The 22580-nt window shown below is 34.9% G+C and overlaps 4 protein-coding genes across 4 annotated transcripts; 2 read left to right on the top strand and 2 right to left on the bottom strand.

Annotated features, from left to right (window-relative positions):
* Positions 1 to 1581: 1581 nt before the first annotated feature.
* On the bottom strand, positions 1582 to 6209 carry LOC125807586 (RNA-directed DNA methylation 4). The gene is made up of 10 exons (XM_049487323.1): positions 6006 to 6209; positions 5830 to 5910; positions 5112 to 5203; positions 4631 to 4699; positions 4493 to 4534; positions 3115 to 3266; positions 2886 to 3004; positions 2406 to 2490; positions 2252 to 2325; positions 1582 to 2155 (listed from the first exon to the last, which is right to left on the bottom strand). The coding sequence occupies exons 1-10, from the start codon at positions 6106 to 6108 to the stop codon at positions 1896 to 1898; spliced, it is 1077 nt and encodes a 358-aa protein (XP_049343280.1). The 5' UTR covers positions 6109 to 6209; the 3' UTR covers positions 1582 to 1895.
* Positions 6210 to 7517: 1308 nt separating this feature from the next.
* LOC125807609 (protein LURP-one-related 7) lies at positions 7518 to 9065 on the top strand. The gene is made up of 3 exons (XM_049487345.1): positions 7518 to 8005; positions 8365 to 8577; positions 8812 to 9065. The coding sequence occupies exons 1-3, from the start codon at positions 7760 to 7762 to the stop codon at positions 8956 to 8958; spliced, it is 606 nt and encodes a 201-aa protein (XP_049343302.1). The 5' UTR covers positions 7518 to 7759; the 3' UTR covers positions 8959 to 9065.
* Positions 9066 to 9174: 109 nt separating this feature from the next.
* Positions 9175 to 15352, bottom strand: LOC125807574 (uncharacterized). The gene is made up of 7 exons (XM_049487312.1): positions 14936 to 15352; positions 14481 to 14644; positions 12616 to 12827; positions 11690 to 11944; positions 11465 to 11551; positions 10147 to 10319; positions 9175 to 9674 (listed from the first exon to the last, which is right to left on the bottom strand). Exons 1-7 carry the CDS (start codon positions 15289 to 15291, stop codon positions 9563 to 9565), a joined length of 1359 nt encoding a protein of 452 aa, XP_049343269.1. The 5' UTR covers positions 15292 to 15352; the 3' UTR covers positions 9175 to 9562.
* A 1134-nt stretch (positions 15353 to 16486) lies between these two features.
* On the top strand, positions 16487 to 21447 carry LOC125807600 (U2 small nuclear ribonucleoprotein B''). The gene is made up of 5 exons (XM_049487337.1): positions 16487 to 16667; positions 17879 to 18051; positions 19811 to 19895; positions 20540 to 20625; positions 20954 to 21447. The coding sequence occupies exons 1-5, from the start codon at positions 16592 to 16594 to the stop codon at positions 21230 to 21232; spliced, it is 699 nt and encodes a 232-aa protein (XP_049343294.1). The 5' UTR covers positions 16487 to 16591; the 3' UTR covers positions 21233 to 21447.
* The last annotated feature ends 1133 nt before the right edge of the window (positions 21448 to 22580 follow it).

Raw genomic sequence — 22580 nt, 5'->3', positions numbered from 1 at the left:
TATATATAGACTATAATCTTTATTGGAACATTAAGAATTCTAACTTTCAAACATGAAATAATATATTAAAAGATAAAAACTATGAAGAAGTATAAAAAATATTTAAAAATTATATCAAAGTAATTTTTTTACGTATTCGATTTTGTACACCCTAGAATATATATGATTTGATGTCATGGTATTGATCTATGTAAACACAAAATACCCTCAAATCCTTTTTTTCATTTTATTTATTTTCATGATTTTATATTTTATATTTGTGCTAGTAAATTTATTTAAATAAATTAACTTACAAATTTTATTATTTAGAGAGAGTTGTTTGTTGCTAAATAAATTCAATACAACTCAATATAGTATTTGAAATGCAAGTTGTTTAACATTTATTAATTAAAAAGACAAATATATCACTACATGACGTTTGTAATCTTAATTAAATGTATTATTTGTTGATATATATGTGGTTTTCTAATTGTTTGTATTTTGAACAATTTATAAAATTGCATACATCTTAAAGCTACAACTTGAAATTTTTATGTGTAAACGTAGATGATTTATATGATTTTATTCGATTTTACGATCATTTATTGTCGTTTCGATTTTAATAGTAGATGGTCTATCTTTTTAAAATTGAAAATTGATCTATGGTGAGTGGTTAATTTATTAAGATGACAATAATTTAACCCTCAAATAATTCAAGTGAGAAAATAGCAAACATGGCGAGAATCTTCCCCTAGCTAGTTAGAAGGCCACAAAAAAAATATTGGCCGATAATCATCTATTTTGATCCAATTACGTATAATAGAAAATTCCATAATGATCCGAGGATATAATTATAAAGAAGTTTTTTGTAAAATTTTAATTCAAGCACAAAATTAAATGGAAAACAGTAAACCAAACACTTGATAAAAAATTAAAACCTCACATTACGTCATACATTACTAATCCCTACATTATTAATTTTTGTACCAAATGACACCTAAATGTGATAAATTGTAGAGACAAGGACCAAAATTAGTAAAAGTTATAGAGACATGTTTCACACATCATTCTAATAACTAAACCAGAGTTAATTAATACTCACTCAACTATCTAACTCTAATTTTCCACATAACACATTTAATATTTAATTTAAGACCATGTTGTTGAAACGTTTTCTTTACTTTCTTAAATAGTGTGTCAAGTCAAGATCAGACCAAAAAAAAAAAAAAAAAAACAAAGAGAGTACTCCCACATATTTTTACCTTATTTATGACTTACTCATGATAAAATAAAATTGAGTAAATACCTAGTGAAGTTTCCACCAACAAATAATTACATATTTCCAGCCTTTGTTCCATCAAATCTGATAAGTGTATACTATGTTTGCACTCTGATACCAGCAATTCTCGAAAGAGCACAAACGATACACGCAGGTTATTTGGTACATGGGATATAATACCAAATTTTCGATTAGAGGTATTAGCTAATCCCGAAATTATTTGTACCAGATTGGATACTATCTCATGCTGTGTACCAAATGACCCCGAAGAGTAAGATTTAACGAGTCCACACACACTATTTAACTAGAACTCAAGCTGGACAACACAGAAAAACAACGACATAATCATAAATCATTAAACTAGACGACTACAGTTAGAGGTAGGGAAACCCGGCTGAGATTTACAATACTGGCAAAATTAGTTTTAGAAACGCGAAAGCTCGGGAAAAGATCTTTGCCCAATGACATAACAACATGCCATTCACCACTACCCCAGATAGCAGAATTAGCAAAGTTCAAAACACATAACAACATGTCATCCCACAACGCAAGGTTAACTATGATCTGCAAAGACATATACAGGTATGCACGATATAGGTACTGATGAGAAATTTTAAACATGGTGTTGTAATGATGATCACCATATGTCATCATCATCGGAAGCTTCAACATCGGACTCACCATATATATCACCTTCAAGGATTGGATCTGCATAATCTGTCCAGTCTTCACGGCCCACATCCTCATTTGTAAAAGAAATTACACCAACAGTTTCAGATCCATATTGTTCCTCAGAAGTGCTGCTTGAAGCTTCTGATTCGTCATTTGATGCCTGGGTTTCATCCTCATCTTCAGATTCCTCTTCATCCGGATAATCATTCCAGGGATTATGTTCAGCTGAAAAAGAAAACTCAAATATCAAACCATTTATAACAAAAAAGTACCTTAAATAACAAAGATACTAAAACCGAGTGGAAAGGCAAGAGAGATGACCATTGGAATCATCAGATTCGTAGTCTGAATGATCAGGGCCGTCATAGTAATCATCATCTTCATCAACTTGTACCCTAAAACAACCGCATCAACTATTTTAGTAAGAGCTGAAAAGTAAAGATATGAAGAAAATTATTGTTGTATGAATCCTTACAATGGAAAAGGGCTAGCAATATCCTCGTCAGGGTTGGTATCATTCTTAACAGTATAATAGTCATAAACATAACCATCTGAAGATGCTGCACAGGAATTAGCATAACCTTCAATACACTCACATAAACATGAAAATAGACAGCAAGCTCCAGTGCCCATTTGGCCAAATTCACAATAGTGACCCTTCCATAGACTCGGGAAGGGAAAGCATTCAAAATTCTATTGGTTAGGAATGAATCCAGAACTCTAGCTGGAGTACCTTTCCTAGAAACATGGCTAAAATGGCCAGTGATGATAGGCTAGAATTTCTACCACTTCATCTTGTTTCAGAACATAAATAAGTTAATGAAATTTGTCAAGCTGATAAAACTTCACAGGGCAACCTATAGCCTATAGAGATTCCCTTGTGCTGGGGGGGCAGCAAATCATGAGATTGAATTTGAAAACAAATCCCTGGAAAAGTGAAGAAGCAATATAGAACCTTGTTTCGAGACGTAATTATGAATCTCTGACTCAATTTCTTCAGCAGCACTTGGCATGACTTCTCGTAAAAGAGGCAAATATTGAGACATCATCTTGTGATCTTCCAGCTCGGTAGTCCTGCATCTGCATTAATGTCATAAAACCAGCTCTTTTTCATTTGTGAAGGAAAAAGATAACACATGCGACAGTAACTTATGAAGCTAGCATGTAATTACGAAAACACTTACTCCTCTTGCACTTCATGGCTTTTTTCTTCAGTATCAACACGAATAACATCATATAGTCGACACATCTCATTCAGCTCTTCATTGTGCATTAGTTTTCTCTTCTCTTTTCTGCTTTTCCATATTTGCTCAAACCGGGCATTTTTCGACAAATCCTAAAGGAGGGAAGAGCAAGATAAGCTAAATCTTAAAAAGCCTTGAACCATTTAATTATGAGAAAAGATAAGTGAATCTACTATACAAGAAACCACTATTAAGGTTATTCAAAACCCACTTAAAACCATAAGGTTAATAGAATGAATCAAGTTTGATAATATTGTAATAACGAAAAGAGCAAAGAGTGCTGCCGTCGGCACAAACTTCAAAACCCAATACATGTATGAGTTCAATCACATGCACAAACCTCTAGAATATAATATAATAATAGCAAATCAGATGTGGAATTCACTAAACTAACAATACAGTTTCATAAGCTAGATTTAGCAACAAGCACCTACAGATGCAGAGTTTAAAAAGTTCAGAAGATATGTTGCAGAGTAGGCAACAAAGTTTGTGACCGCACTATCATATACTAAAAAAATGTTCAGATTATTTTCCACCAAGGTGATTAACAGAAAAAATTTCTTCATCAATTTTTCCCCTCACAACATTCTTTATTTTTTTCCTTGGTCAATCCACATATATCAGCTAACAATGAATAATATATTTCACTTGCTTATTTATTTCAGACAGATATGCATGTCATGTAAACTGTTCCTATAGATAGTTTTGTTTCCTTGTATCAATATCACAACTGTTCAAGTATTGTCATCCTTCCTTCCTTTGGTATTCAATTTTTTTCTGAATGTTAGAATCAAACAGTATTTAAGAATGTCGTTTGGGTATTAACAAGCAAATTACATCCTTAACCACTATTTGATTGTAACATTCAAAAGCAAATAGTACCATTGCTGGTGGGAAGTGGCATGTATCCCATGGGATTAGTCGAGGTGCACACAATCTAGACACCATGGTTATAAGAAAAAAGAATGTAAAATTTGTATTATCTCTCTTTTTCATTTTTTATCAGTAAATATTATATTATTATTACTTCTCCTATTAGACCACCAAACCACTTCAAGTAATTCTGTTTCATTCCGACATAAATGTTTCTCCATCAACATAATGACTTACCTCACTAGAAATTATTACAAAAGACAAAAAGGAAAACAAGCGTTCCACAAATAAATAAATAAAAAGAATAGCAAATTACATGCTGTGTGGCTAAAATGCTATTATAGCTAGTACAAAAGGAAAGATCCATCCATGAAATAGTAACAGTGAAAAAACAATATTGAATTACTACACAAGTAGATCTGATGGTATGGAACTCTGGTAATACCTCTTGCTTTTGCTTTGCCTTGGCAAGTAGTTGATCTTGCTTCTGCACATATCAATTAAGTGCATGCATTCATCAATTATAATTAAGCTGAAGCTCTGGTAGATGCAAACTTCTTAAGTAAACCAAGAAAGAGCTTACCTTTTCTGTCCTAAAACTTCGCCTAGCATCAGATTTCTCTTCGACTTCTGAAGAATCTGCTGGAGCCGACTGATAAAATGCAGCTATTAGAAAACTCACGTAGCTTCTATCAGGGCGAGAAATAAGCTAGTTAAATAATTGCACGAACAACTCAGAAACCCTTTTAAAAGTATGGCTTGATAATACAAGTGCTACAAAATTCTCACACTTCAAGGATACAAGTACAACAACATGCCCAATAAGGTCCCATAAGTGGGTCTCAGGAGGGTAGGATGTACGCACACCTTACCCCTACCTTTGAGAGATAGAAAAGTTATTTCCGATAGACCCTCGGCTCAAAAGAATTGAAATCAAAGCAGGATTGAAAAGAAAATAACAACAACAAAATAACAAGATGAACAATGCAAAAGAAGCAACTAGTAGTAGTAAAATCGGATGTGTAAATGAGAAAGTTAAAAATGTAGATTATATTACAACTAACCACAAAAAACTTCACGATATCAACAGTGACTTCTGAACTAGTTACTGTCTCCACATGTTGCACAAGTACCTTTCTGCTCTTCAATTCCTCAACTGAAAATAATTATTAGTACATAAGTACAGAAATCAAAAATAGAAAGACCTGGCATGTTACAATCTTAGAACTGCATTTGTTGCTCTTGAACTACAATAGAGATTTGGAATCCACAAAATAACCAATTACTCATTTGAGCATATATGTAAATAACATCCAACGAACTATACCTCTGTCAACCAGCTGTCTTTTTCTACAACTTCTATCAAACATTTTTCGAATACTTTTTAGAGTTAATGGTCAAAACACAACTAAAGTTCCCTTTTTTTCAAATTTCATGTCTTAATTATAAGGTGTACGAGTTCCCTACCTGAAATATCACCAACTATTTATCAAAACACACTTCAACTTTCCGTTGTTCCCTTACCCTACCTGAAATACTAACACAGTTCAGGTAGGAAAAGGATACAATTGATAGTTGAGGTGTCTTCTTATAAATCTTGGTGATAGTAAACTCGAACCTATTTGATAGTGCACCTCGGAAAACTGAGATATTTTAAGTGTGTTTTAATACTTCAACCTACTTTTTAACTACAAAAGTAATTTTTAGATACTATGTAAATTCAAAAAATGTCCGAATTCTCACACTGAACTTTAAAGTGTTAACCATCAAAATTCAACAAACCTCTACTTGAAGATTCATCGATTGAAAGCTTTGCAAAGTCGAGCAATGGTCGTTTGGCTGGCCTCTCATTGATTTCAAGCCCTGGCGGTGCACAACAGTTGGAATAATTAAAAAGTTAAGCTTCAAATAAACCAAAAATAACAAAAAGGTTGACTGTGAAAAACCCTAGAACTTACAGAAAGCGTCAAGTCGAGACTGGAAAGTTTTTCTCTTAACCCTAACAACGACGAGCTTGTCTTCCTTTGCCGGAACAGAAGAACTCTCTGCGACTGCAGCCATTGATGCCGGAATGAATGTCAGCGGCGGTGTTTCACGAGCTACTTCGACTTATATAATTGGGACTTCGAATATATTAATATTATATGACGCTGGTGGCAAATTTTACGGAAAATAAAGAAATAAATGTTTTTTTTTGTCTAATATTATACTCCCAAATATTGAATTTATTTACCTTTAACATATTTTAAGTATTATTAGGAAAATTCCTTTTTTAATTTATTTTACTCAACATTTCATAAATAGGTAAAGCGAAAAATTATAATGTATAATTATTTATTTATTAAATTTTTTTTGTCTTCAAGCTGAGAAAATACTGGAGAAAGTTCTCGTATGTTCATGTTCATTTATTTTTTTATATATTTTAATTTTTTAGTGAAAATTTTGGTTCCTTTACTGTATAACATTAACATACCTTTGCATGAAGAATCAGAGATTGAAAGCTTCGCAAAATCAAGCAATGGTCGTTTAAGTGGCCTCTCACTGATTTCGCTCCCTGTCGATGCATAAGAACTGGATCAATTGAAAATTTATGATTCCAAACAAACTGAAAATAGCAAAATGTTGACGGTGAAAAAGCCCTAAAACTCACGTAATACGTCACGACGAGATCGGAACCTTTTCCGATCAGAACTACCAGTGACGGGCGGATCATCCTTAGACGGAAGAGAAGAACTTCCGGTAATTGCAGACATTGCCGGGAAGAAACTTTACGGCGAAGTTTCGCGCGTTCCGTCGGGTACAATTATCGTGATTGTCAGTGTTATTTTTTTTTTACAAAACTTTTGGCTTTATCAAGTCAGCAAAAAAAAAATGAGGATAAAAAGATGATCTGTCAAAATATAAATTATTTGATTTATTTAAGTTAAAACATTGCTTTAGAAAATCAAGTATACATTTATTTAAGTTAAAACATTGGTGTATAATTCTTTCACAATGATATATTTACATCAAGTATACATTTTTTTAATTTTAGGATGATTGATCTTATTTTACAAAATATAAATTTATGAATCATTAAAATCACAATTTTGAATCTAAAATCCTACTTTTGAATTTGAGATTTAAATTGGTATTGAAATGGAAATTTTATAAATGAACATTGATTTTAAATCAAACTTAAAATTGAAATTTCAAATTTTATAACCAAACATACTATGTTGTAGACTCTTGCCCATTGTTATTATGTGATAGAAAGGAAAATATCAAAGGAATTCCCAAAACGACAATAAAGTTATCTTTATTTATTAATTTAAGTCATTAAAATAATTATTACTAATATTTAAATTAGAGTAAATTATCTACGACATATTCCTTAAGATACAACTCTTTTTAAAGTCTAGGAACACAAAATATTTTGTACATTAAAGTGCATTTTGGGGAAATGAAATTTATGTCAAATTGTCACATTTCTTTAATATTAATCAAATTGAAATATTTTCTAACCATCTCCTATATTCGCTTATAATTACTACTACAAAATATCCCTTGTTGCCAAAAGTAATTTATAAAGTTAAATTCGTCCGACTTTTGATTTGATTCTTGTCGAAGCAAAACGCCGGCGAGCTCCAGTCATTGCCACCATCATCTTCAAAATTTTCCGTCTCTTTTGGTGGAGTTATCCTTACGGAGTTCGTCAATTTTAAGCTGATTGATGGGAACCACTGCTACGCCGGAGGAATGGCCGCCGGACGGGCAATTCCCATTTGATCTTTTTGTATCGAAGAAGTATAAGTCCTTCTGGGATGCTGGAAACATCCAATTTACCGATTCTGTTGGCAATTTGTTCTTCAGCGTTGACCGTCGTCGTCAACCTCAGAATTCGGCAGCCCAGACCCACCCTCAAAAACTAATTCTTGATGCATCGGACAATACCCTGATTCGCTTAGTTCGATTAATTGTAAGTTTTCTTAATTGGTAAAAAGCCCCAAGTTTATAGTCAGAAACTGCTTCTTTATGCATCTGATAATACTATCATTTGTATAGTTCCATTATCTTTCTCTGTTGCTGATTCTAATTTGTTGAGACAATGTTTAGCTGTTTACCTTAGGAAGGAAGAACAACTACTAAAAGAAAGCTCATTTCTATGTGTAAATGGTTCTTTTGTGATAACAATGTAGAATGTAGACGTGAAGGAGTTGCTCAGATGGTGGGTAAACACGTAAGGTTGGAGCAAAAAGGTGGGAGTTGGGAGGGGTAAAAAAATGTAGAATGTATATATTTATCTTCTTAAGATGTTATTTCTTTCCTGTCTTGTAGAAAGGATCATGGCAAGGCTTTATGGTAAGTGATAATGAAGAAAAGGAGTTGATGTTCAGTGTGAATAAGACGCTAAATACATTTACTAAACTAGAGTTTGACATATTCCTTGGTGATGGACATGTTGAAGGCGCAGAGGCTGATCTTAAGATGAAAGGTTCCGCCTTCAAGAGATCCTGCACCATCTACAAAGGCAATTCCATAGTAGCTGAGGTATTAATATCCCACACATTGCAGTATAAAATCTTGTCTGTGGGTCGTTGTGACATTTTGCCATATATTCGTTGTTCCCTGGTAGATCCATACATGTAGGAAACTATGGTGACTGTTGTTGTGCTTGAAGGTTTAGGTTTTGACTGAATTCTTTGGATATACACAGATCCATATTGTGTTCTTATTTCATGTTCGTCATATGTTGAGTTTTAACCTGCATGTACTTGAATGCAGACTAGCCTTATGTACACACTTGGATTCAGGAAGCATTTCATTCCAAGGAACAGATTTCGAGTAACCATATTTCCCGGTTTTGCTGAGCTTAGCCTTGTTGTGGCTTTGGTTGTAGTATTTTTTGACAAACGGAAATTTTGGCTATAACCTCTCAACAAGATGGATGGCAGTGTAACAAAGATAATTAAACCCTCATTCCTTTTTATTTCAATGTTACAAATTTCATATGACAATGTTGCAATGTTATCTTTTCCTACATAAAATTTCAAAATCTGAGCAAACAATTTTCTCAGATATCAAGAGACATTATTGTGGCAACCATGATCGAAGAACTGTCATCTTTACAGCGGTAAATCTAAAAGCATCCACCTTGCTAAGGATAAAACCTAAAAATTCAAAAGGTTTAATGTATTGTGCAATTACAACATTATTGAATAAATACACCAGGTCAGAAAAACAAGCAAAAGGAAATGGAAAGAACAATAGCCCAGTGTAATGATGTATAATATGAATCTGTGGTTATGTTCTAGATATCAAAGCATACAAACACAGGCAGTATATGCCTAAACTAGCCTAGAGTACAGAGCAAAAATTCAAGAAGGAAACCTCACCGTTTTCTCTAGAGAGTTGGTCAAGAAAGCAGCCAGATTATTTGTTGCTGAGAATGACCAGATTCACAGAGCATTAACAGATGCAATAACTTTCCTGTTAAAATCTCAATGTTATCTGTTGAAGTTCGATTCTTTGTGGTTCATCGCATGAAAGGAACCAGCCATCTCATTTCTGCGCCATTTCCATTTGAAAGATAATAGATTTTCTTCCAGCTTTGTTCTGTAAATGCCTCACGTTGAATGAGTCGTTGTCTGTCAAATGAGAAAATTAGACAAGGAGAGTTAGTACAAAACAGTGTTGTTCTGTGGCCACATAGCATAAGATAGCTTTATGAAGCAGAACTTCAACTAAGTTATAAATCCTAAAAAATAACTCTATGTTCCTTCTCTTGGCATTCCATAGTTCTTCGTTTTTCTTTTGTCGTTTTCAAAGAAATGGTTCAAACTTTTATTAAACAGACCACTACATGGTTCTTCTTCTTCCATTGCTTTTTTGCTTGTGTTTTCCTTTTGATGAATCAATTGGTCATTCCTTTTCCTTCTTTTTGGGGGATAATTCAGTTGTTCACTTCCTTTTCCTTATTTAATAATTCAAATGTTTTTTTGTTCCTTTTCCTGTTCAATCTTAAGTTCTATTTTCTTCAGTATTTATGTGGCGAGTGAATGGTGACAACAGAATCCTCGCTATTCACTCTTCCTTAGGTATTATGAGGAATATGCACACCTCAGGTAGTAATGACAAACGGATGCAGCTTCATCCACACTATAACGTGGGAAATTGACGCGAGCATCTGCAGGAACAACTGGTAAGTCTTTACGCAGCTTCCCTACAGCAGTTGAATGCGAGAAAGCACCCACCATCATATTGTCATGAATCATGGACCTAAATGCATTCACCTGCATATAATGGTACTATGTCAGTGACCACACTTTAACATGCAAGCTACAGTAATAAGATAATTTAACAAAATGTAACAATTTATCAAAAAAATTTACAGCCATGCCAAACAAAAATAAGATGCATCCTTAGTTGCTTATCAATGATCAAATCTCTTGCAGTTAAGTGAAAAGGTGCTACTTGTCAAGTGTATCAAATAATTGGAACAAGGCATTCCATAAATTGACATGTTAGCATTTATGGCATTGACAGAAGAAAGACAGTTAGTTTGCCAGTGTGCCACGCCAAAAAATTGATGTATGTCACTATGTCAGGCTAACAAAGGCTCCGAGCTCCAAAAAATCAACCACAGCCATCTATGCATTGTGGCGTAGCCTCTTTGCATCAAAGTCAAGTTCTGAGCCCCTGCCAGTGAAACAGACCTCTAATGACTCTAGAGAGCTCTTTGCTTCACTCCTTCCAAGTCAATACCATGAGGCAAAAAGGGGACTTTTCACATTAATTTTTCGACTTTGCTCAGCCATCCATCTCCTTTCTAAACATTATCTATACTAGAAACATATCCTAATAATTTTTTTTTTGAGAAGGTAAACATATCCTAATAATTCAGAATAAGAACACATAATAATCGCATTAAAACCCTCATTTTCCATATGTTTCAGCAATAAGGATGGCACTACAGGCAGTATCACAAAAATTGTCATTTCGTGTAAATACTACATTTTCATTGGTTACAGTACGGCATAGGCCACTAGTTTTGTCCACCTCATGCATCTAAGTAAAGTCTATTGAGTCTGTCCTAGTTTCAAATTGGGAGCCAGCACAGGAAATTCCCAATTCCTGATGAATCCTCAAAATTTCCCAGATATTCAGTAAAACTTTCTTCGTAACATTTAGCGTTTATATTCTCGGTGTTCCCAATCAGAATGCTCCAGAAATGTGGAATCAGAAAGAGGAAGCATAATGGGATAATTTGCTCCAAGGACATCCTCCTAGATCCAATTTAGCAGACTAACATATTTATATCAAACACAATGTCTTGTTGTTTAAAATCAAATAAACTGATAGCCAAGAAAACAAAGGCAGGAGAACTGTGTGAATAATTAACGAAGTAACATTTTTGAACACTTAAAGAACAGCTTACAGTTGCAAGTTCTCTAGCATGAATAGGTCGGCAAGAACGAACAGTTACTGGCTCCTCATACTCGCTGAATGTGAACCAACTGTTGTACTGTCCATGACCAAAAGAAAAATCAGGAAAAGGGATGCATGATCAATATCAATAGAAAAAGGAAATTAACCCTAACCCAGGAATGATTCAAGGGATAGAAACAAGAGGCAAAGTCACAGCAAAGTGTATTTTTCTCACTTGATCAACAGCAATAAGAACAGGCATGTCCTTGACAAGGGATAATTCTTCCCTCAAACGAACTACCACCCCAACAGCTGCGTGAGTGGAATTAAGCCCGACCTGAACCAGGTCAAGAAGAGTATAATCTTCTGGTATTTGTACCACATCAGCACCTTTCATCCATCCAACACCAGCTCCCTCTCCCAATGGAATAGGTTCAAAAATTTTGCAGGGTATTTTTTGGAGGTGATCCTTATTATACTTCAAGAAATCCTGAAATGAGAGAGAAAATTATATCCATGTTTAATTCTTAGACTTGTAAGCAAATACAGTAATTAAAGGATATTATTTCTCCAGAAACAACTAGCACAAGATACTATATGAAAAAAGAAGCAGATAAATATATGGATAATATTAGGAGTTTGGTATCAATCTTATTTGTTTGAATATAGAAGTTACGCTAGACCTGCACATGTATACCTTACAAAAAATTTCACTTTCAGGTTTATGGAATAGGATTAAAATGGAAGAGATCCGTAACACAAACAAAGTCAAGCACTAGATGGAGGAGATAGAGTAGTAGTGAAGTTACGGGGAAAACATGCAGAAATAGTGATCCATATTTGCTACATGACATTGAAGAACAGCTTCAGATTCTTTTTTCTAAAGCAGTGTATGAAGATCCACTGGGTATACATAGCAGTGCCAAGTTAAACAATTTCTGAGTATATCCTACTGGCAGATCTTTTTCTCACATCCTGGTGGGCTAAACTGTTCAATTAACAGCAACAACATACCCAGGGTAATCCCACGAGTAGGGTCCGGGGAGGTAAGATGTATGCAGATCTAAGGTCCACCTTACCTTTGCATGACGATATCAATTACCAAATGAAATTTAACTAGTCAAACTATGTTTCATATATAGAAAAAATACAATTTCTTGCCTGGAGAACATTTGCTGCTTGCACAGGAGTATCCCATAATCCTGTTTTAGGATTTTTATAAAAAAAGCCTCCATGAGTCCATTCTCGGCCTTTAGGAACATAAAGAACTAGCCAACCTTCATCACGTGCCCAATGAACAAGCATTGCAAGGGCAATACTCTTACCAGAACTCACAGGCCCATCTAATACAACTTGCTTTCGAGCTTTGAGACCTGCAAGTTGAGGAACATCGTCAATCATTTCTCCTAATCATGAGTTCAGTAAAATCAGCTCATAAACAACAGACTTCTTCGGATATCAAATGAAGTGGAACACATAGCAGGGTACAATTTAATTCTTCTTTCTTAAGATAAATTAAGCGATCTTCTTTAAATCATTACACAACTATAAGTTGAGATATAAAAACTATTTTGAGTGTCACTAGGCCTCTGCATACTCTTGACATCATTATAGAGGATTTTATCCAAGGGAAGGAAAAATAATTTCCAAGGACTAGGAAAAGACTAGAGAAATAACAAAAGAAGAAAAAATCATGAGGTCTCAAGTTCGAATCCAAGTGAAGAAAAAAAAACACTACGTGATTGATCCTCATATGCTCAAACATTGGTGGGCAGAGTTATGCAGTGCCCATTAGCTGGTGGAGGTAGAGGGTACCCGGTGGAATTAGTTGAGGTGCGCAAGCTAGCCCAAACACCACCATCATTAAAAAAAAAAGTGAAGCTACTGAGTATAGTTTATTAAGAAACAGTAAAATCTGGTAATGTAAGGGATGTTTTATTTTGCAAAATGATCCATGAGTCCTGGGCAGAGACTCAGCTTTAGCTCTGAGATGATAAATCAAGTAAGTTTTGATACTTCTGCAAGCAGCAAAAGAAGGGGCATAATGGCAGCTTAAGTTGTAAACCAATGCAGATATTAGGAGGAGAGAAAGCGCAGGTGATAAATGCAATGTAAATTATCGAACCGTCTTTTTCCTTCCTTCCGTGGGAAGATATACTCTAGGGTTTAGCTTGATTTATATTTCCTACTCGACGTGTTCTCTTTTCCAAATTTGAGGACATTGACTCCTCCCCTCATACTTTAAGAAAAGGAAAAGCATTTAATTTTAAAAATGTGAAAAACAATGTGGAATGATAAGTTCTCTGTGGATGAGCAACACATAATTTGTGGGTTGAAGGCACGTCACAGGTTCAAACTCTACTGCCGACAAAAGAATGGTCCATTAAGTGAAGAAGGATAGAGCGGCAGGTCCGTTATCCACAGAGTGTTGAACCATACGCCACTGATCTTCAGCTTCAGGGACTTCTCAGTTATAAAAAAAATAGCTCTTTGGTAGATCAAGTCTTTAAACAACCTTCCACACTAATGCAAACCATTTAAAAGTTTTTAAAGTGATTTTTTCCATCCTATAAAACCACGTTCTGCAACCATCTGATTATGATTTCTTGAAGAGTTCATATTGTTGAATGTATCCTTATGAATTGAAGCTCATACCTCCAATTTACTCTCTTCAGTCAGTTCCAGCAAACTAGTTCAATCTAACCTTCTGTTGAAGGCTTATTTACTGATAATAAATCAACAAACTTGAAGAAACTAAATTCGCTTTAGTCAATCAATTATGCTGGAAGCCAAGTAAGTTGGGGCCAGCTACATGAATCATATGTAACCATTTAGTCCATTATTCAATACTAAGTATTCAAGGCAGACTAAGGGTTCTATGAAAGTAGAAGTTCATACACCACTTAACCACATTTCACATGAGTACTCCTGACAAATACAAATCTTTTCAATCATAATTCATTATATCTGGTAAGACAGAAAATGGACCTTTAAACATATGCAGCACAAAAAGACAAAGAACACACCTTTAGTATTAGATTGCAAAGTAGGATCAACAACCATTCTAAAATTATCTCGAAGATCCAGAAAATTCTGGCGTATTAGCAATGCATCTCTCATAGAGTCACCGAATTCCTTAAGCATCCCCACTGGTAATCCCTCTGGCAAAACTCTCTCCAGCTCTTCCCTCCTAAAACAACCATTTCATGAGTACAGACACAAACCAGCTTAGCAACCAAGTAAATCCAAAACTTTAATTCCACGTGTAAGAGCTAACACTGCACCCACTAAAGCTTTGTTACAATTTGCACAGGTTTGGTATAAGCATATTTTTCACTCCAATATATAGTTTGAGCCAATCAAAAACATTTTTTCTACGATACAGTTCAAGCTAAAGGCAATTAGTGCATTCACTACTCGAAAAAACACATCTTCACTCGTCAATGCTGGCCTAATAATGTCTGAACAGAGAAAGATGTACCTGAATTTCATGTAAGTACATGTATCTTTTTTGGTAAGCTCAGAAATAGAAGTTGCCGAAGTGAATAATGGACGACCATCTGGACCTATATCCAGTGATCTATCCTTCTCGTCTTCTTTGAGAGCGCGTGCACGAAGATCCTTATTGAGCGTTTCAGCAGCTTTGGCTCCTGCAGCAGCATTTTCGTGTTTGACATCGGGTCTGAAGTTGGGTTTCTTCGGGTGTGTGCTCGTCGCGAAGGTTCTGGAAGAAGAGAGCTTGGAGGATGCTGAGATTGCTGCCGGTATACGGATGTCTCCGGTGGTGGGGTGGGTTTTCGCCGCCGTAGTGGCTGATCGGAGTATTGACCGGAGCATTTCTTCAGGGTTTTGGAACTCAAGGGTTTTAGCCGGCAAATGCTTCAGTAGTGTTTTTGCATTTGATTAGATTGGGAAATTTGAAAAAACATTGAGGGTATTTTTGTCCTTACAAAAAAGTGTTGGTAAGCCCAAATCGTGAGGTCCATTTAGATACTCTGATTATTTGCACTGTATAGCCTTTTCAAGGCCACTCTTTAAATTAGGTCCCTATTAGCTTAGTGGCTAATCAAAAAGTGATAAACTCCAAATTTTGAATGATTATTTTTCAGATGAGTTTAGTTCACTAATCTAACCAGGGAGATAATTAAAAGAGTTGCATAACAAAGTCCATTTGTAGCGATGGAATTCATAATTAGATATAAATTATTTCATCAAAATATGCTTATGTTAGATCAAGTTTACGTATTTATCATAAAATTGTGCATAAAATCTTTACACTATTTTCAAATAAAGATGAGACCTGTAATAATGTATAACCCAAAAATAGAACAATAACTCATTCAGTACAACAAATTAAATCATACTAATGTATTTTTTTTAAAACAACTTTAACTCTTTTTAATTAATCAAAAATATTTTATATGTGAAAAAAATGTGATTGGAGCACTCATTGACCACACGAAGGAATCTACAATGTAGATCATTCTATCTAGACAAATAATGCAAAAACTAAAAGATAAAAGTAATAATATGCTACAATCTGTTAAATGATATCAATATTACAAAAGTTCTCTATGATGTCAATACATATATTAAAATCTATTTGATTAATCAGAAACATATCATGTGTGAATTTTTTTAATTAAAGATCCCTTTAATCATCTGAATCAACCTTGGCTGGTCTCACATCTTTCCACCCTCTACTCAGTCTTCACTTTCTCTTAAACTAGGGAAGAACAACATGATATTAGCTTAGATTAATTAAACAAGCTCATAAAAACTACCGTCCAATTTAAGCCAATAATATTTAAATAAAAAAAAAACAACGTACTCATTTTTTCATAACAAGAAGTTAAAAGTTATATTAATCCTTACTCCAAAAAAGAAGAAATATTACAATATCAATATTATATATAACTACTCTATTTGGTTAATCAACAAAATGTTAGTATATGTATTGCAAGTTTGCAACACCCTCTTGGGCCTTGACCAGATATTTATATGGGCCGGTTGTCATTGTGTTCGTTCGCCTTTCTTGTAGCTCCAAACTCTTGGAAATTTGTCGAGCACATTCAGAAATCACAGAGAAGAGCAAGTGAATATACATACAGATAGAGTAAAGCTGCTCTGCTCGGTAATGATGCTTACAGGAGACATACCACCGAATCAAACTATTTACATTAAGAACTTAAACGAGAAGGTCAAGAAAGAAGGTAGCTTTTTTACTCTTTTTTTTTTTTGAAGATTTAAGCTAGGGTTTTAGCATAAATTCGAATCAGAAATTGTTAAGGCTGCAAAATTTCAGCTGTTTAGGATCTTTTCATACATTTACGCGTTGTTGAATAGTTGTAAATGGCAGCAAAATACCATAGAAATCCATTGTGTATGAGTACTATAAGGAGTTGTAAGTTGGAGAGGAGGAATTAGAGAAGTCATAGTAGAAAGGTATCTAGGATATGTATGTTTACATGGGGTAAAGTAAAGGGTAGAGTTTCAAGTGACTTGTAAGCACAGATTGCTTTCCATGAATGTTGGGTCAAATTTTGTAAGCCATGTACCTGGGAGGAGCTTAGTAAAAAAGAAGGGGTTTCTGTTTTTGAAGCCCTATTTTAGTTTAGTGGAGCTGGAGTTTGAGCAAAGTAAATGTGTAGTGGTGGTTTTTCCCAGTCCCATTCATTGTCTCTGTCAAAAGAATACAAGCCCTTTTGGGTGAATTGAATTCTGCAAAGTTAGGGGGTGTGATAAGTGTGAGGTTTTTAGAACCCCTATTTTCTTCAAGAGATAAACTTTATGCAGTATTGGAATAGAATGTTCCCGAATGGAGTTGGACTTCATTAGCGGACACCAACTAATTTGGGGATTGAACAGGGAAAATACTCTTCGATTTGATCAAGTTTTCTGGTGATCATTTCCTTCTTATTTTTGTGCATTTTTGCCTCAATATCTATATTATTATCTTTGCGTTGAGCGTTAAACTTGGCACGAAAAGAAATGTACTTATCAAGGAGAAAGCTTCAAGATTTGCTTTGTTATTGTTCTATCAAGTACCGAAACTTATGACTCTTATGTAACACTGACTTGAGAAATGGTATTCTTATTACAACAGAGTTTTGCAATAGGACCCAATTATTGGATTATCTATTTTCTTTTGCTCGTTTGTGCTTTCAAATGCTTTTTTCTGTCTGTTTATGATGCGCGTGGAGTTTTTTTTTATGTGTACTAGCAATGATGCCATTTTGAATTGTTGCTGTTATCTAATTTTGGAAAATGCCAAGCATACTCTGGCTTGTCTTTTGTATATGAGAAATAAATGTGAAATAGAATTATTAACTCTTATGGTTTTAATGGGTTTGGCAACAGCTGTTTGCAGGAGGATTTGTGTATGCCCTTTGCTATATGCTAATGGTTTTTTGTTGTTTTGCAGAGCTAAAGAGGTCTCTGTATTGCTTGTTCTCGCAGTATGGGAGGATTGTCGATATAGTAGCTCTTAAGACTCCCAAACTTAGAGGACAATCATGGGTTGTGTTTAGTGAAGTAACAGCTGCCAGTAATGCTGTGAGGCAAATGCAAAACTTCCCGTTTTACGACAAACCAATGGTGAGCATAATGACAGTTGGAATTATGATCTGTTTCTCTTGTTCATTTTTTATGTACTAACATGGCTGTTGTAGCTTAATTGTTCAAAGCATCCTGCTTCATTGTCCTTGTTTTCTCTATCCATCTCCTGAAGAATGTGATGATCCTTTATCAACTTGTTATGTTTATGTGATATCCTTTGTCCTATCAGAAAAAGCTCTTACTATGTCTACTGTACAATAGTTCTCTAAATGTATCTTTTTAGCTTGGACTGCCCTGATTTCTGGTTTTATAGTCTGTCCCTAAATCATGTAGTCCTTCAAGATGTGGAAACATATTGCTGACTCCACACTTTGCTTAAAACCATTTTATAATTTTTGATAAATACGTGCACTTCATTAAAAAAGTATACCAAGTTATATTACTAAAACTAATACTAATACAGTATTTGTCAAAAAGGTATGCCAAACTTTTTTTTTTACAGAATGTGGTAATCCTCACCCTAACTACCCTGCTCAGGAGCCAAATAGTGCCTTTTCCTACTTTGCTTCAATGGTGACTCTTACTCCCGATTGCATGGTTGGAGGTGGAGGCCCTTCTCACTAGGCTATCCATCCCTTGTCTGCCTTAGTTAAGAATTTTTTGTTTGATCTTCTAATTATTATTTTTTTCCTGATTATGTTTGTGGTGGTATGAAATTGAAAATATAGCTGCCTGCCTGAACATTGATAGACTATGACCTTAAGTCAAGCCATGAATTATTATTCTTATTAAGGACCACGGAAACATAACGCAAACTAAAATGATACCATCTGGGCCCACAGGGTTTGGTATAGTGGTAAAGTGCTTCATGTTGTATGTAGGTTATGCGCACGTCGCATTCGAATTCTTGTTGAGGCAAAAGCCTAGTATTTAAGTGGTGAAGAGGAGACGGTATGTCCCATTATCCCTCAAGAGTATCAAATCATGCACCACTGGACCTCGGGGATTTCTCAGTTATAAATAAAATAACACCATTGTAAGACCTTAGATTGGATACATGTATGCTTGTGTTTTGTGTGAATTGCCTTTCTGTATCAGTAGGAATGTGCAAGTTCGATCTTCTCTGGAGTCCGGACATCTACAAGCTCTACATAGCTAGCCAATGAAGATATGGTCTAAGGCCCACAACAATCTGCTTAACCTTTACAAGCAAAAGAAGACGTTGGAACTGTGTAATAGGGTAAAAAGAGTATCAGATTAATTCGATATGACCTGAAGTTTATCAACAATTATTAAATGGGAAGGGTTAGATGGAGGTTGCTGAAATAATCATACAGAGTAAAGCTCTGTATCTGTTACTCATTTTTGTCTAAATCCTTATCACCATATGCTTTTAGGAAGAAACTCCTCAGCTATGTAGAACATAGAGTCACAAATATGCACCCCACCCCTCTAGAGTAATTGTATATGGAAAGCCGTCTCGTCTTGTTGCTTGGATTTAATATTCAATTTTTGGAGCATATCCTAACTATCTTTGTGCTTTGCACATGTCAGGCCCAAAGTGTGTCCTCTAGAGTTGCTTCTCAATAATTTGTATACAAGTGCACAGTAGACACTATAGACTTCTATCTTTCTAACAGTGGGACCTTTTTAGTTTAATTTTCTCTGGGGCTAAATGTTTGTATTAATTGCTTAGATTGGCTTGCTGTCCCAAAAAAAAAAATTGGCTCGCTGTTGTTCATTTTATATGGTGTAGAACAGTAGAAAGGTCAGTGACTAAGCTTTTGATATAATGCAGCGGATACAATATGCTAAATCAAAGTCAGATTGTATTGCTAAGGCAGAGGGGACCTATGACAAGAAAAAGAAACAAGATGAAAAAGGTGACTTCATTCTGTTGTATATTATTCACCTGCTCCATTTCCTCTTAAGCTTCTCATTGGTTCCAAAGTGCATGTCATGGATAATCATCTATGGAAATGTTAAAAAGTGAATCTTATAGTCCAAGAGGAGCACTCCTTGCTGAAGCTAAGAGCATTCAAACAAACTAAATAAACATTAATTACTATTATAATTTCTGTTTACCTCTAAGATTTTCCTTCTGGCAAAATTCTTTTGTTACAGCTCAGCTAAACGGAATATTTTATAGTTCAACTGAAGTGTCTTAACAGAATAGTACTAGATGCATAATCCTTGAGTAGCACCTGTCATATTGATTGTGATTTTGTCTACTACATCCACTTACAATTTTCTCATCATTGTGGGTGCCTAATGTATATGATAGTAGAGAAAGGCTTAAAACTACAATCATGGACTAGTGCTGGAAAACTTTGTTAGGAGTATCGTAAGCATGCATGCATGCATTTCATTTTATCACAATCCTCGCAGTTTCCAAAGCTTGATAGTGTTGCAGTTTTTTGATGAACCAAGTGTGCATTTGCATTGCATGCATAACTTTTAAAATCCATTTGTCAGTTATTTTGTTGACTTCTAGTGATTTGGACTAACTTGACTTATTAATATGTAGTGGAGAAAAGGAAACGTACTGAAGAAACTCCGCAAACTGGTGCAGCTAATGGCCCAAGAGCTGACAGTAACGGCGGAGGTCCAGCTGTAAGTTTGTTGCAACTTCATTATTTGTTTCAACTATTGCTTCGTTTCTTTGTTTTAGTTGTACAAAAACCTGCCTCTCCTTTGTCCATAATTGTGCGATTGATTGTCCATATGGAACTTCAAATGTAGTATGACTGCCTTTGTAATGACCCCAAAGTAATGCACTCACAGCCTGGTTATACTTACACCCATAGCTCCGAATGACTAGCAGCTTGACTTCATGACAACTTCTTATATGTTACCGTTGATCTCTTTTTGTGAATATTATTATCTGAATATGTTCATCTATTATCTTCATTAATTTCATATTGTTGAACAACTTTTGCAGGCTGCATCTCGACAAGGAAAGCCAAGTGCTCAAGATGTTGCGGAACCAAATAATATTCTCTTTATACAGAATCTGCCCCACGAGACAACAAGTATGATGCTTGAAGTGCTTTTCAAACAGTATCCTGGCTTTAGAGAAGTTCGAATGATTGAAGCGAAGCCAGGTATTGCGTTTGTGGAATTTGACGATGATGTCCAGTCTTCAGTCGCCATGCAGGCCCTTCAAGGCTTCAAAATCACACCCCAGAATCCCATGGCAATCACCTATGCCAAGAAATGAGCATTCTTAATTCCAGTACATGCTGGTATTGTATGTTCACCCCATAGGTCAGATGGAGGAAGATGTAGAAGGCCACATGTATTATACACTTGAGCAGGCAGGCTTCTTTTAAGCCTTGAAGTCTTTTGGGTCTTTGTAGCCAATTAAAAATGTTTTAAGCAATTTGATTTTATGTACTAGTGCTGCCGAATCCTAAGAAAATAGGTGTTTGATTGTCTGGTATTTTGATTTTATTTTTTTGGCAAATTCTCTTTCTCAATTTGAGTTGAATCAAATATTTGTTTTCTTACATTATCAAGCAAGTAGTGTCTATTTAATTTCTTTTTAACTCAAAAGTATTTTTACTAAGATAATGGATGATCGACAAAGCAAAACGCAAAAGGTGAAAGAGCGAATGCATTATATTCTCCATTTTTTAATAGTGACTGTCAAAAGCTTTTTATATATTAAAATATTGGATATCACCTATATGTATTGACGGACTAATGCACGTTCTATAAGTTGATTATTCAATAATTATAAAATCGTTTGAAAAATGATTAATCATGAGTTATGTGTGTAACTAAGTTGAATAATGTTTCATTTTTGACATTTGTTCGTTATTAGAGAAAGGATAGAGAGGAAGAAGAAAACAGTGATCTTCATTTTTCTAATACACAATATTTCATAGTCTAACTATGAACGTAACTAAAGAAGCTCAATCAACACCATGAATGAGAGATTTAGAAGAGAAGAGAAGAGAGACTTTTATTTTCTGTATAAAATGTTAAGCATACATGATGAGGGAATAGTTACTTATATAGTTGTGTAACTAACTTCTAGAAAGTAGTTATAACAACCTTTACACAAAAAGACTAATCTACCCTTTCTGTTGCTAACTAATATCAACCCTTAATGTCACCTACTTTATATCACAACACTCCCCTTCAAACTAGATGGTGCAAATATATCTAAGACTCCTAGTTTGGATAGTAGGTGTTCATGTTGAAGTCTAGATAATCCTTTTGTCAGCACATCTGCAGGCTGATCTCTTGTGGAAATATAACTCACAGTGATTAGTCCTTGTTGTAATTTTTCCCTGATAAAATGACAATCGATCTCAATATGCTTTGTCCTTTCGTGATACACCGGATTTGCAGCAATTTGAATTGCTGCTTTGTTGTCACTATACACCTGCACTGGTAGTTGGACTTCAACTCCTACTTCTTTCAGCAAACCAAGTAACCATACTAATTCTGAAACAGTGGAGGCAAGGCTCATATATTCGTCTTCAGCTGAACTTTTTGACACTGTCGTTTGCTTCTTTGCCTTCCAAGAAACTAATGACTGACCAACCTTCACCATGTAT

This window comes from Solanum verrucosum, unplaced genomic scaffold, assembly GCF_900185275.1.
Source record: "Solanum verrucosum unplaced genomic scaffold, falcon-dt-bn FXZP01000183.1, whole genome shotgun sequence".
Classification (NCBI taxonomy): domain Eukaryota; kingdom Viridiplantae; phylum Streptophyta; class Magnoliopsida; order Solanales; family Solanaceae; genus Solanum; species Solanum verrucosum.
This window is presented reverse-complemented; position numbering and strand designations above follow the sequence as displayed.

Bases quoted from the DNA above. Each gene is read 5' to 3' on its own strand.
- LOC125807574 (XM_049487312.1), bottom strand. From the start codon at position 15,291: ATGCTCCGGTCAATACTCCGATCAGCCACTACGGCGGCGAAAACCCAC. The intron at 11,552-11,689 runs GTGAGAAAAATA...GGTCATGGACAG, and splicing joins TTCTTATTGCTGTTGATCAA to TACAACAGTTGGTTCACATT. The intron at 9,675-10,146 runs GTGTGCATATTC...CTCATTTGACAG, and splicing joins GTTTGTCATTACTACCTGAG to ACAACGACTCATTCAACGTG.
- LOC125807600 (XM_049487337.1), top strand. From the start codon at position 16,592: ATGATGCTTACAGGAGACATACCACCGAATCAAACTATTTACATTAAG. The intron at 16,668-17,878 runs GTAGCTTTTTTA...GTTGTTTTGCAG, and splicing joins CGAGAAGGTCAAGAAAGAAG to AGCTAAAGAGGTCTCTGTAT. The intron at 20,626-20,953 runs GTAAGTTTGTTG...CAACTTTTGCAG, and splicing joins GTAACGGCGGAGGTCCAGCT to GCTGCATCTCGACAAGGAAA.
- LOC125807609 (XM_049487345.1), top strand. From the start codon at position 7,760: ATGGGAACCACTGCTACGCCGGAGGAATGGCCGCCGGACGGGCAATTC. The intron at 8,006-8,364 runs GTAAGTTTTCTT...CCTGTCTTGTAG, and splicing joins TTCGCTTAGTTCGATTAATT to AAAGGATCATGGCAAGGCTT. The intron at 8,578-8,811 runs GTATTAATATCC...ACTTGAATGCAG, and splicing joins GCAATTCCATAGTAGCTGAG to ACTAGCCTTATGTACACACT.
- LOC125807586 (XM_049487323.1), bottom strand. From the start codon at position 6,108: ATGGCTGCAGTCGCAGAGAGTTCTTCTGTTCCGGCAAAGGAAGACAAG. The intron at 5,911-6,005 runs GTAAGTTCTAGG...GTGCACCGCCAG, and splicing joins GTCTCGACTTGACGCTTTCT to GGCTTGAAATCAATGAGAGG. The intron at 4,700-5,111 runs GTTAGTTGTAAT...GCATTTTATCAG, and splicing joins ATATCGTGAAGTTTTTTGTG to TCGGCTCCAGCAGATTCTTC.